The 13,079-nt window shown below is 33.7% G+C and overlaps 1 protein-coding gene across 1 annotated transcript in view; it reads left to right on the forward strand.

Annotated features, from left to right (window-relative positions):
- Positions 1-13,079, forward strand: part of LOC129229754 (adhesion G-protein coupled receptor D1-like) — a 137,598-nt gene that overhangs the window by 44,732 nt on the left and 79,787 nt on the right. The window contains exon 13 of the mRNA XM_054864124.1: positions 9,632-9,682. Within this exon, the coding sequence (XP_054720099.1) occupies positions 9,632-9,682 (51 nt within the window). The remainder of the gene's footprint in view (positions 1-9,631; positions 9,683-13,079) is intronic.

Consider the following 13,079-nt stretch of genomic DNA (forward strand, 5'->3'; position numbering starts at 1 on the left):
TTTCTGACAAAAAAAGTTTACTGCGAAAAATTGTCTTTGTTTTTTGGTAATTTAGGTAGTGCAGGGTGTGAGATCCGAACCCCAATTTCAGACTATCTAGCAAAATCGCAGCTTTCCCCTGTTTTTGAATGCGCATCATTCAGTGGCGCAACCAGAGAGAAAAAAAAAATCTTAGGGGCCGGAGGTTTTTTCCATTTGGCCCAGAAAAAAAGAGAGAGGAGAAAGAGAACCTTTAATTGGATAGGAAAAATAAGGAGAGAGGGGGTCCGGGGGAAAGTTCTCCCCCGGGAAAAATTTTAAACTCGTAGTTTTAAAAACGCAGTTTTAGACTTTCTTTGATGATGTTAGGGGGCACAAAGGTGCAGCTGCAGGCAGGTCCGGATCTGCGCACCCGCAGACCCCGTAATGCGGGGGTGCACCTGGTTTTTTTACGGCCCAAGAAATTGAAGAAAAAGCTGAAAAAATCTAGCACTCTAAGACTTATTAACGTTACAAATATACACTGCTGGCCTCTGAGGCCCTACAAATTTTGTTGTAGGGGGTCCGAAATTTATAGATCCGGTCCTGGGTGCAGGGGTCTCAGCGGAAAGTTGTTGAAATTGAAGTCCTAAAAACACGATTATATGTTATATTTATTGACGTTAGGGTAAGGGATGGAGCTCAGGGACTGCCTTTAATCGATTTTTTTTTTTCAAAACAATAGATAGAGATCAATTCCTCCCCCCCCCCCCCTTCCCAATTTTCGAAACTGTATAGTTTCAAAAATACAACAGTAGACAAACTTTACGGGATATTTAAAATGTGATGAAAACCTTCGTGAGAGATTTGCTTTTGTTTCTTTCTTGAAAATTGTACAGTATGATGCAATCCATACTTAAAGGATAACTTAATAGGCTAGACCGGTTATAGTTTAGACACATTTTACATTTTGATTTTTGTTATATTTGTTATTTTATATTTTTTTTTACGAGGGTTACGTACCAAATCAAAATTTCATCGGATTCAAGCAAAATTTTCTTATTAAATAATGATTTCAAACCTTTGTAGAGATAATGTATTCGCAACAATAATATCTTAAATTTCTTCTCGAAATTTATTAACTATACTCAACGTGAGTCAAGTAGATACACAAAAGAATAAACTGTTGCGCTGAAGTAATAAGCGAAATGAAGTTTTTAAGGGTTGTTTTGAAAAAAGATTTTTACAAAATATTTTGTTCGAGTGAGATGCTAAAAGTAAATTTGATTTAGTTAATGTAAATAAAGTATGGCTATCTTCTCCGAATTACGCTCTTTTAAATATTTCTAGAGTAATTTCATTCATTTGAGGGTTTTTTTTTTTTTTTTGAGCAATCACGATTGCTTATTGTTCTTATTTGACTGTTTTTTGGCGTTACGCTGATTTTATTTTCCTGCCAGCACTCTCTGCCAGCACCACCGTCGCGTCGACCGGCCTCACGATGCTGCTCCTCTTGCGAAAACCGTCTCCAGGTTGCGTCCATGTCCTACACACACACGCCTACACTCTCATACCTGCGCACAGACACAAACACACACTCCTACACACATACACACACTCATGCCTGCACACAAACACATATGTCTACATACACACATACGCACACTCATGCCTGCACACAAACACATATGTCTACATACACACATACGCACACTCATGCCTGCACAAAGACACAAACACATATGTCTACATACACACACACGAACACCTACACACACAGCACTGCAGACACAACACGCACTCACATGCATACATACACACACACGCACCCACACACATGCGCCTACACAAACATACACGCCTGTGATTGCGAAAAACATAATTTGAATTCAAGATGCCAAAAATTAATTTTTTTTTTTTTTTTTTTTTTTGAGCAATCACGAATTGCTTATTGATTATTTACTTGACCAAAGTTGGTGTTGCTCTGATTTTTCAGATTACCATGGCGATGGCTGTTTTTATTACTTATTTAGAGAGCAAAATTTTCGTAGTCATAGTTACAAATCGTCTGAGGCCAGGCGCTTCAAATAGGGAGGGGGGGTGAGAGGGGCGGTTGCACTCCCAAATTTTTCACTCAGAAAAATAAAAAATGGTCAATTCATTTAAGATAACTTATAAAATCATTTGCTTGCATTTTCAGAACAGAAAAAACTGATTTAGAATAATTATTTTCCTTAACTAAAGAAGTAGTCTCTTCATATGGGTTAAATATGTCAAAAATGCGTAGTCTATGTTATGATCGGGCATCTTGTATGAGATGCCGGTACAGTGTTGAGACTGCGCAATTTTTACGCGTAAACTCCATGTCATTTTACATAAATATTAATGCTCATGTTATATTTTAATGTTTAGCTAGTAAGTATTCATTGACTCCTTGTACTAGAAACACATTTTAGTAACTCGATGTATTATATGCTTTCTTAGAAACTCTTTGTAAAGCTATGCTCTTTTTGAAAAACATCCTATATCAAAAAATACTTTCACGTCTACAAATATATCTTGATGCTCTTTACTTGACAATCTCTGAGTGACACACGATGGTATTCAAGAGTTAAATCTATAAAAGTCCTCTGGACGAATTACTGGAAAGCGACTTTTTCAATGATAGGAAATCTGATGTCATTTTGATTGGTATGACTTTGTTTGAATTTTCGTTTACTGTACTTATATTGTGGAGCGTTTTTTTGAACAATGCTACACTCTATCACAAAACTTTCAATCCGTTAATCATAATTCATGGATTGACAATTGAAACTTAGTAATTTTCGAACAAAATGATCAATTCAGTTTCTCAAGAAATTGAGACAGGATTTGATTAGATACATTTATCATTGGTCTTAAGTTCAATATTACGTAGATCGGTTACAGAAAACAAAAAAGAAAATATTACACTTATAAGTTAAATTTATAGCATGAGGGAAGAAGAACTGTTTTGTGAATTGTGCGACTATACTTTTTAATGACGCAAAATAAATACTAGCCCAATTTAAAAAGTTTTCTTGGTTATTTTACAGAGAGGAATCTGAAGGAAATGTGTTTTTTAACATAACTTTCTTGCTTCCATTGTTTTTTGACTGTTTCAATCAGGTCAGTCATTTGAAAGATGACTTTTGTGTCTCGCTCTCAACATCAAAATTGCCTTATTATTCTTAACATTAAAACCATTTTATTATCACTTCCTGTTAACCAATATGTATTTTATACCATACTGAGGAAAATCCTGTTCAAGAAAATCGACCCCCCAAACGAAATGCCGAAAATACCGCCCCTGTCTGAGGCTTAGCTCAAGCAGACTTGGCATTTAAAAAAGGCTTTTTTTGCGTAAAATTAAGTTTTTCAGAACAAAAAACTTATCTAGATGAAATTAAACAGCAAAAATTCATCTGAATACAAAATTTAAAGATTACTAATTCCCATCTTTTGAGATTGATAAGAAATAAAAATACATAACGTTATATGCTGCAAATAATCTTTATTATAAGTGTACCTACTGGTCGATATGGGCTATTAATTCTTCATCTGTATTACCGTATCCGAATCACCATTTCTTTTTTGTGGATATGTCTTGTATTACCAGGAGGGTGTACAGAAATTTTGGGACCCATCACAAATAAAACTTTTACGGGCCCCCTCCATATTATTTACCCCTACTATTTGGGCCCCCATCAGGCTCGGGCCCGGGTCAACAAGTGTCCCTTCTCCCCCCCCCCGTGTACTCCGCTAATGCGTATTACCAATTCTAGAAAATCCAAAGTCATAATATGACGGGTGTAACGTTCTTGACCATTTCCATTATCTTCCATTTGTAGAAACAAGAAACCCAACATGTAGGTACTTATCGCAATTCATGATTGTAAAAAGCGTAATTTGAATTCAAGAAGTCGAAATTCAAATGCGAATCCTGGATGTTCTTTTTTTTTTTTGTGTGTGTGTGTGTATAGGGGGGGGGGGGGTCATTTCTAAGCCTTTCTGGAAAAAGAAAATAACTATTAAAATTTGTGAGCGTAAGTATAATTCGGTTTCAACTAGATCTAAACGCAACGTATCAACTTGACCGAAACAACACCATTACGTTAACTCAGAAACGTGGGAAAAAAACATCAGCGAATATCAGAAACTTCTGTTAGGAAAAATCATGTCTTCTATTCAAGGAACACAAATCTTGGTTTAATATGATATAACTACTTAAACACCCTACGCGACAGTTGAAAACAAACTATAAAAATTTACTTTTGTGCGCAAGAAAGCAGTTTTTTTTACGGAAAACTTGCAAACAAAAAAAGACAGCTGTGGAATAATCATAACTCGGCGGCAGGGCTGTGGAGTCGGAGTCAGGCTCATTTTAGGGTAAAGGAGTCGGAGTCGTTTGAAAACATGTCGACTCCGACTCCGGGTTTCATTTTTTTTCTTTAATTTTTCCTGACTCTCCTTGCATTTTTTGAAAAATTAACTACCAATTAATTTGATTACATGTATAAATACCTACTAATAAGAAAATAACTCATTGTGGCAACCAGCTGGCTTGATTGTTTATCGAATTTTCTGTAACTGCTACCTACGCCGTCTCCTAGTTTGCTTATTTTCTAACTTAATTTAACTGATAGCAAACAATTTTGTTGCCTAACATTTTCTAAATAATTACTTTGAAATAAAAATAATATATTTTTTACCTCGATCTCTGTTATAAAATAGTAAAAGGAATGCATGTATCGCTTGAGCAAGTCGAGAAACTTTTCAGGGTGCTTGGTAAATTCAAAAGAGTGTTGGTACGAAAGCACAAATACAAAAGATCCGATAAAATATAGGGGATAATGTTGTACCTTGGAACACTTTTCATATTTTAATTTTTAACGTCAATTATTTGAATCAAATTTAAAATCTAAAAGTCACATTAAAATAGCCCAACATACTTCTATAGAATATATATTTTTTAATTCAGACAATTTGAAAATAAAATGTTGCCAGCCATTTAAAGTATAACTTCCAAGCTACCCCAAGGTTCAACATCCTATTGTACCTTGGGACACATCCTGTTGTTCTATGGGAAAGTCTTCATGATTCAGGAAACAGCCTTTTTATACTTGAACCAATTTTGCACCAGAAAAGAAAAAGTTGTTTAAAAGACTACATATAAGATTAGAACATTGTTCCATGTTCCTAAACATATCTTAATTATTAAGAATCATGCATATGTTGTACCTTGTAACGTGTCCTAAGGTACAAAATGTTTGGCTTTCCTAAGGTACAATCACCAATTTAATGAAAACCAAAATGATGGTCAATCTAGAAGCACTATAAATAATTTGCTTATGAGAAAATAATGAAAGTACTTCTCTTTTATGACAGAATAAAATTCAGTTGACTAAATTTACAAATACATACAAAGACGGAAAATGAAATGAAAAAGAAGAAAATATTTACTTTTGAGTCATGAAATTCGCTTTCTCTCACAAAATCGTCAATTTTACTCATTTGATGCTGATTTTTACTATGGCACCATTTAGGGTGAAAGGTTACTATTAGAGATTATAAAAACACGGCTGCTAAAAATAGATTCTTAGAAATTAGCAGTGCCCCAAGGTACAACACTCCCCCCCCCCCTAAATGTTTTTTTAATTCTAAAAATTTTATCTAAGAAAGCTTGGTTAACACTGAAAAGTACAAAATAAAATTAGTATATGATTTATTGCTTACAACACTCAATAATTATAATTAATCCTAAAATCTTCATATTAAGGTTCATTCTGAAGCCGTCAATTAAAAAATTAAAATTAAAAATTGAGCCAAGAAATGTAGGTATCTAGTTAAAGCTATTCGTACAAAGCTGTATACCGCCACATTTTGTGTAAAATTTGCTCCAGACGTACATGTACACGACCTCTCTCCGCAATATAGTGCAATATTTTTGTTGAAATTTTTAAGATGAAATTTAAGATTTATTATTGGGGAATTTTTTCAGAATTAAAGAATCTCAATTTGTATAAACTCTGAAATTAAGTTGAGGTGTCACCCACCAGATGAGTGCCACCAGGGAGGGAGGGGGAGGGGCGCCACCTCTCAAGAGAAAAGTTTTTGACTTAGCAAAAAAGTTTTTTTTTCTTTCAAAACTCTTTCTCTCACTCTTCTCAGTGCTTTCAAAAATTGAAAGCACATGATTTGATCAGCATCTGTTAAACATTAAAGGGGAGAAAATTAATCTTTTTCATTTTTTTAAAAAATGGGACTTTTTAGTAATCTTACTTTAGAAATCGCACCTATCGGATAATTTGATTTTCATATTGAATTTCTAACGTTGTATGCATCTTAGGTTTACAATAAAATACAACGCGAAAATTTCATTAAAAAGGAATTAATATTTGAATCTCTATTTAGGAGTTTTCCCCCCTTCCCATAAGGGGGATTTGAAAAAATAAATTTAAAAAAATAAAAAAGCCGCAGTCGGAGTCGGATGTTTCAAAATCTTGGAGTCGGAGTCAACCATTTTCCTTCCGACTCCGCAGCCCTGCTCGGCAGCAAGAAAAATTCAGCATCGTAAAAAGAATGTTGCGTAGGAGCATTGCCTCAAAAAGAACTTTTCCCGACTCTTTTGAAACAATTTCGTTTTTGAACTTATGACCAAAAAGGAAAACGCATTGGAGAAAAAAAAGTGTGATTGCTCACCTAAATCCCAGGGCTGTTTTATTTTTGTAAATGCTTTTTTCTTTCATTAAACTAGCAAGATTCTGAACACTTACAAGACAACACTCACTGACTGAACTACTGAATTGGATTGAAATGGACCGGACAGAAAAGTTCTCGCGGCGATTTTCCAAGGTCAACCCAACTCCCCTGTCTTAGTGCCATAAAAATGCCTTTCCTTTTGTTACTTCTTATCTAACACCCCACTTTCTCAGGGACAAAATACGACCTTGAAGAAAAAAGCGGGAATTCTCCTATCTCAGAAAAAGTGCTGAGTTACGGTACAGTGCGAAATATGCTAGATGAAGTTTTCCGGAGGAAAGAAACAAATATATATTTTGAAACTTAAACCTTATACACATACAAAAAAAGAAAAACTGTCCAAAATTTCTCTTCTGGAAAAATTTAAACAAAGCCACCAGAAGCCTGGGGCCCCTTTAGATGCAGGGGGAATTATTGGGAGCAATCAGCCAGCATCTAAAATCCATGACTAATTGTCAATTTCCAGTAGTTTTGAGCATTTTCCACTCAAAATTATGATTTTCCAAGGCATATCCACACACACACACACAAAAAAAAAAAAAAAAAAAGCAGTTTTTTCTTCCAGAAAAATCCAAACGAAGACAACTGAAGTCTGGGGGCCCTTTAGACGCAGGGGGCCCTATTGGGAGCAACCAGCCCGCGCCTAAAATCCATGACAAACTGTCAATTTACAGGACTTTTGAGCATTTTCCACTCAAAATTTTGACTTTCCATGGCAAATTCTCAAAAGAAAGTTTTTGTCCCAGAAAAATTCTAACGAAGGCAGCTGAAGTCTGGGGCCCCTTTAGACGCAGGGGGCCCTATATTGGGAGCAATCATCCCGCGCCTAAAATCCATGCTGTCAATTCCATGGGTTTTGAGCATTTTTCACTCAAAATTATGACTTTCCATGGCAAATTCTCAAAAGAGAGTTTTTTTCTCCCAAAAAAAATTCAAACGAAGGCAGCTGAATCCTGGGGCTCCTTCAGACGCAGGGGGGCCCTATTGAGAGTAATCAACCCGCGCCTGAAATCCATGACTAACTGTCAATTCCATGGGTTTTGAGCATTTTCCACTCAAAATTATGACTTTCCATGGCAAATTCTCAAAAGAAAGTTTTTTCCCGGAAAAATTTAAACGAAGACAGCTGAAGCCTGGGGCCCCTTTAGACGCAGGGGGCCCAATAGGGAGCAATCAGCCCGTGCCTAAAATCTATGACTAACTGTCAATTTCCAGCAGTTTTGAGCATTTTCCACTCAAAATTTTGACTTTCCATCTTTTAGGAAGTGACGCGGCTCCGAGGCCCCTTGCTTTGCTGGAGGCCCCAGCTAGCGCCTCATGCGCCTATTCGGTGATCCGCCACTGAATCCTTAACTGTAACCGAGCTATATTAAATATAAGAAAATATAGCCAAAAAAAAAAAAAAAAAAAAAAATCTGAGAAAACGATCGAATTCTGAGATTCCTGTGGAACCTGTACCCAAAATAAGTACAAGTTTGGAAAGACAAGACTAAATCCTACAAAATGACACTTTTCTCATCAAGATAGTCGCATTTTACAGCGAGCTACAAGTTTGAAACACTGGACAGACTCAGAATTGAAATGGTGCCAAAGTTTTCAATCGACATTTTCAAAATAACCGTATGAGCTACAATCGGGCAAATCTCTCAAAAACTTGCCCATTTCACAAGCTTTCAGATGATACAACAACAAATCATAATGGACCTTCATTAAGTTCAGTAGAAATTCAGGCTTTTGTTTGAAACTGTAAAAATCTCCATTCGTTGAAAAAGGAAAACCAGCGAACAGTCGCACTTTTCTGTTTTAAATTTTCTTTTTCGCGTAAGTATGTCGCTTTCTTTGTTTAAGACAATCATAACTTTATATCAGGATAATAGTTTTAGCATTTTACTAAGTGAAAAAACACAATAAGTAGTAATAAAAGAAACATTACTTTCCCGTGCTTTTCACAAAGGAAAAATCAATAATAAAAAAGTTACACTAACATCACAATCAGTACATTTAAAATATCTTAAAATTTACGGTAGATGCTGAAATTGATCGCCACCACACCTAAAACATGCCCTTGCTTTTTGTAAACGTTAACAACCGTTGCTCTAAGTGAAATTTCATTTCTTAGTTTCACTACTACTGTTCCATCAAGCCAGTTGCTCAATTCCTGCAAACTGGCTACTTCTGTTTTGCAAACTTCTGGTTTTAAGAATCCCCAAACAAAGAAGTCCACTGGAGTCAGGTCAGGTGGTCTAGGTGGGTAGGGAATGAGGACCGTACGACCAACCCATTGGGATACTGTTCAGTCAGAATATCCCGAATGGCACTTGAAGAATGTGTAGGGGCTCCAGGGTATCCTGGTATCGAGGAGAAACAACTTTTACATGCATTTTTGAACCACCCTTCTGTACATATATAGCCAAAAAAGGGGGGGGGGGTAGCTGCTGTAGATAGTGAGAGTTTACTCATTCAACATTTTGGCTCTAGAAGTGTGAACCTGATACCTCTAGAATGTGTGCGAAAACCAAGTTGATTTTTTTTATATGTATAATTTTGATTCATTTTTATTGTAATTTTAAACTCAATGCATTCACAACTCTAGAGCTCCTTGCGGTGATTAACAATACTACCGAAAAAGGTAAAACATTCCATTCCACGTGTTTTCTTTGAGGTAAATTACAGGCTTCAGACAGTTTATGGTATAATGTAATTTCAGAAGAATAAAAAAGAAAGCTCCTCACAAACACGATGAAAAATTACTGTCATTCACTATGCATCAAAGCAAATTATGTTATGGCGTTTGTTTGTTTTACCTTTTTCATCCGCCATTTGACAGTGACTGCAGCGCACCCTATAGTTTATTGGAGTTGCGAATTATTGATATTTAGTTTCTTCATTCCAGAAAGCAAATCTGCTGCGAGGGGATTCAGCGGAAGAACTCAACCAACCAAAGGTAAGACCTTATTACTGATTGTCTAAACTTATTTAAAGGACTAACGCGCACTCTAACTACCATATGTGAATGTTTCATACTGCAATCTAGTTTTCAAATACTAAGCAAACTCATACAGCTTTCTCAGTGCTAAAAATAAGTTAATGTCCCTAGCTTTTCCAATAGCACACAATGTCAAGAATTAAACATAAAAGTCACTGTGTTTTCGAAACTAGGCTTCGCAAGTGGTCACTATTTGCATAGTTAAAACACCAACACTTTAGCAACTTTTTTAAAATAAAAGATCGAATTCCTTGAAGCAATTTTACTTGTAAAAGTAAATATAAGTAAATAGGTTATTTGTGGTCTAGGTTTATTACGTAGAATTTACAGCGTGTCGGAGATATATATATATATATATATATATATATATATATATATATACATACACTGACCATTGAACCAGATATCGATGAACCCGTAATTTTCCCGTCTTTATGTTTGGCTATTTAACACAATCCGATAATAATTAGCAGAGATATCAATTAAAAACTATTAATTATGATACTTAGGTTTCGACTTAATATCCCTATTTTTAGAAAGCTTTCCCTCCATTCAACTTATTATTAAGTGCTTCATCTTAACTTTCCGCAACAATACTTTTATTGTCAATTTGTAGCGTGAAGAAAATTATTGAGATGAAAGATCTATTGCCATTTTTTTTTCTCGAATATGAGAAAATAAAATTCTGGTTATTGTTTCGAGGCTTTTTCTGTAGTTTGGAGATTTAAAATGTTTCCTTCTTGGTTATTTTTCCGGAATCTGCCGCAAAATTTTCCGTTTTTTTTTTTTGGTTCAAGCGTTATTGTTGATCACGCGTCACTTGACATAACTTTTATTTTCGAGGTAAACCGTGCAAAGCTAGGAGACATATAAGCTACCTTTACTAATGTACGGGCATGCATATAAGCTACCTTTACTCCTGTTCGGGCATAGGATTATTTCTAGCCCACTGATTGGTTGTTCTTGGATGTCAATCAAAGTTTCGACGCGATTGTACTCTTATTCTGTCTCAAACACTATATTTCTAGGTTAAACTATCCATTGAATAGAATTTGTGTCTAAGAATAAGATCTGTAACTGTGAATTCAATGTAGCTAACGAAAATGTCTTTGTTATTCCCAAGAAATTCAATCTCTTATAACACAAATTATAATGTACAATTTAACAACTACTTTAATAACAAAGTAAGTGGTGGCGCCCTCTCTTAGAGAATACAAAAAACTACTTTTCATGAAATCACTGGAATTCGAATTAGAACATATTTTTAACGATGTGTCAGTGTAAATTACTTTGTAGCCTACTAAGTAAACTATTCATATATTTATTTATTTTATTTTTTTCATTCTTCATAATATTCAATTTTATTCTTAAAAATAAATAATTTAAAGATATTTCTTTGCAATGAAATCATTGACAATAAAAAAAAACAAATATTTAATAATTGTCGACGTAAGTCCTTACTTGTTGATTGCTTACGTAATGTAAAATAAGTAATTTAAAATGTTTTCATTTAAATTACTACAATTTTCACAATCATACAAATCAATTTCAAATTACTATATTTCTAGGTTAAACTATCCACTGAATAGAATTTGTGTCTAAGAATAAGATCTGTATCTGAAAATTCATTGTAGCTAACGAAAATATCTTTGTTTTTCCCAAGAAATTCAATATTTTATAGCACAAATTGTAATGTTCAATTTAACAACGATTTACAAGCAAATACTGGTGGCGCCATCTCTTAGAAAATACGAAAAACATCACATTTAAGGATGATATTTGAATTTTAATGAGAATATATTTTTAAACATGTCTCACTGTAAATTGCGTAATAACTTACTCTGTAAATTGTTCATTTTTTTTCCACATGGTTCATAACATACTTGTTTTTTTGTAATTGAAAACAAGTAATTTTTAGATATGTGATAAAATCACTGCCAGTTAAAAAAGCCAATATTTTATAATTACTGAATTTAGCCCTCACTTCGTGATTGCTTACATAGTTCGAAGAGGTTATTTTAAAAATTTTCATTTTCAATCCTGCAATCTTTAAAATCACATAAATGAGTCTCAAATTATTAGTTATTATTGTAATTGGAGAGAAAACCTTGCAATTAACGAAAAAATTTTTAGTTAAAAAAATAATTCATAAAAAGACGACATTTTTTAAAAATTTCTGCACTTATTCACTCAGCATATTTTGGGTGAAATCGAAATTTTTAATTTCGCGGATATATTTAAGTTATATACGGTTGGTTTTTGACCAATCTATAACTTGCGGTCAGAATAATGAACTTATCCGACATAATTCGAGCAAAAAAAAAGCCTGAAACTCTGGTTCCGAAAACCACGTAGAAATTTTTATTTCATTCATATGTCCATGTAAAAAATTATTTATGCAGTTTGAATCGTTTAATCGCTTTAAATAGTTTATTTTAAATTTTTCTTCAAAACTGAGAACAAATGAAATTAGAAAATTTTGACGATCAAGAGTTCCTTTTCATCCCAACCTCCTGATTCCAAAGCCCATTTCCTACAATCTTCGAAATTACGATCATCACTACTGTGTAATAGTATTTCATGACTTATAACTTCCTTTATAAATAAAAATGAAAACCTTTATTTTTGAACTCAGACATGGTAACTGTTTTTGCATTGATTAAGAAAGAGGCAACATGAAGTTTTTTTTTTTTTTTTCATAAAATGATATGCCAATTATTAATTTGGTCTTAGAAAGAATGCAATTCATTAAAATCAGAAGAGACATTTTCGTCTGAAATAAACTCGATAAAATTTTCAAATGTCCGGAAAGTTACAAAATTTTGTTTTTACAAAATATTTGTTAATGAACCAAAATTTGTTAAAGAAATAAATAATTACAGAAGTTAAAAAATGTGTTGACTACTTCTTTTTTACATTTAAACACTTTCTTTAACCAGTAGAGATTAATTTCAAATTATAGTAAATATTAATTTGAAATTAATGTGTATTAATATTACATTTTTGTGTATGAATTAAAATGAGAACACTTTGAATTACTGAGTTCATGCTACGTAAGCAATCGCTAATCTAGCTAAAGGATAAAGTCAGTGGTTATGAAACATTTACAATTTGAATAACAGGCTTTTAATTTAAATATCAACTATTTCATTACAAAGATATAAAATTAATAACTTCTTATAATAAAAATTTAAATATTATGAAGAACACGAAAGGGAATTGAAAAATTATCTGCGTAAACTACGAAATATTTTACATTGATGCGTACTAAACGTTGATTCAACTAATGATAAAAAAAAACAGTTAACATGTGTGACTTTCAAAAAGAAAAGCTTCCATTTTCATTTTCAAATAA

The sequence above is a fragment of the Uloborus diversus genome, chromosome 9 (assembly GCF_026930045.1).
Source record: "Uloborus diversus isolate 005 chromosome 9, Udiv.v.3.1, whole genome shotgun sequence".
NCBI classification, from domain to species: domain Eukaryota; kingdom Metazoa; phylum Arthropoda; class Arachnida; order Araneae; family Uloboridae; genus Uloborus; species Uloborus diversus.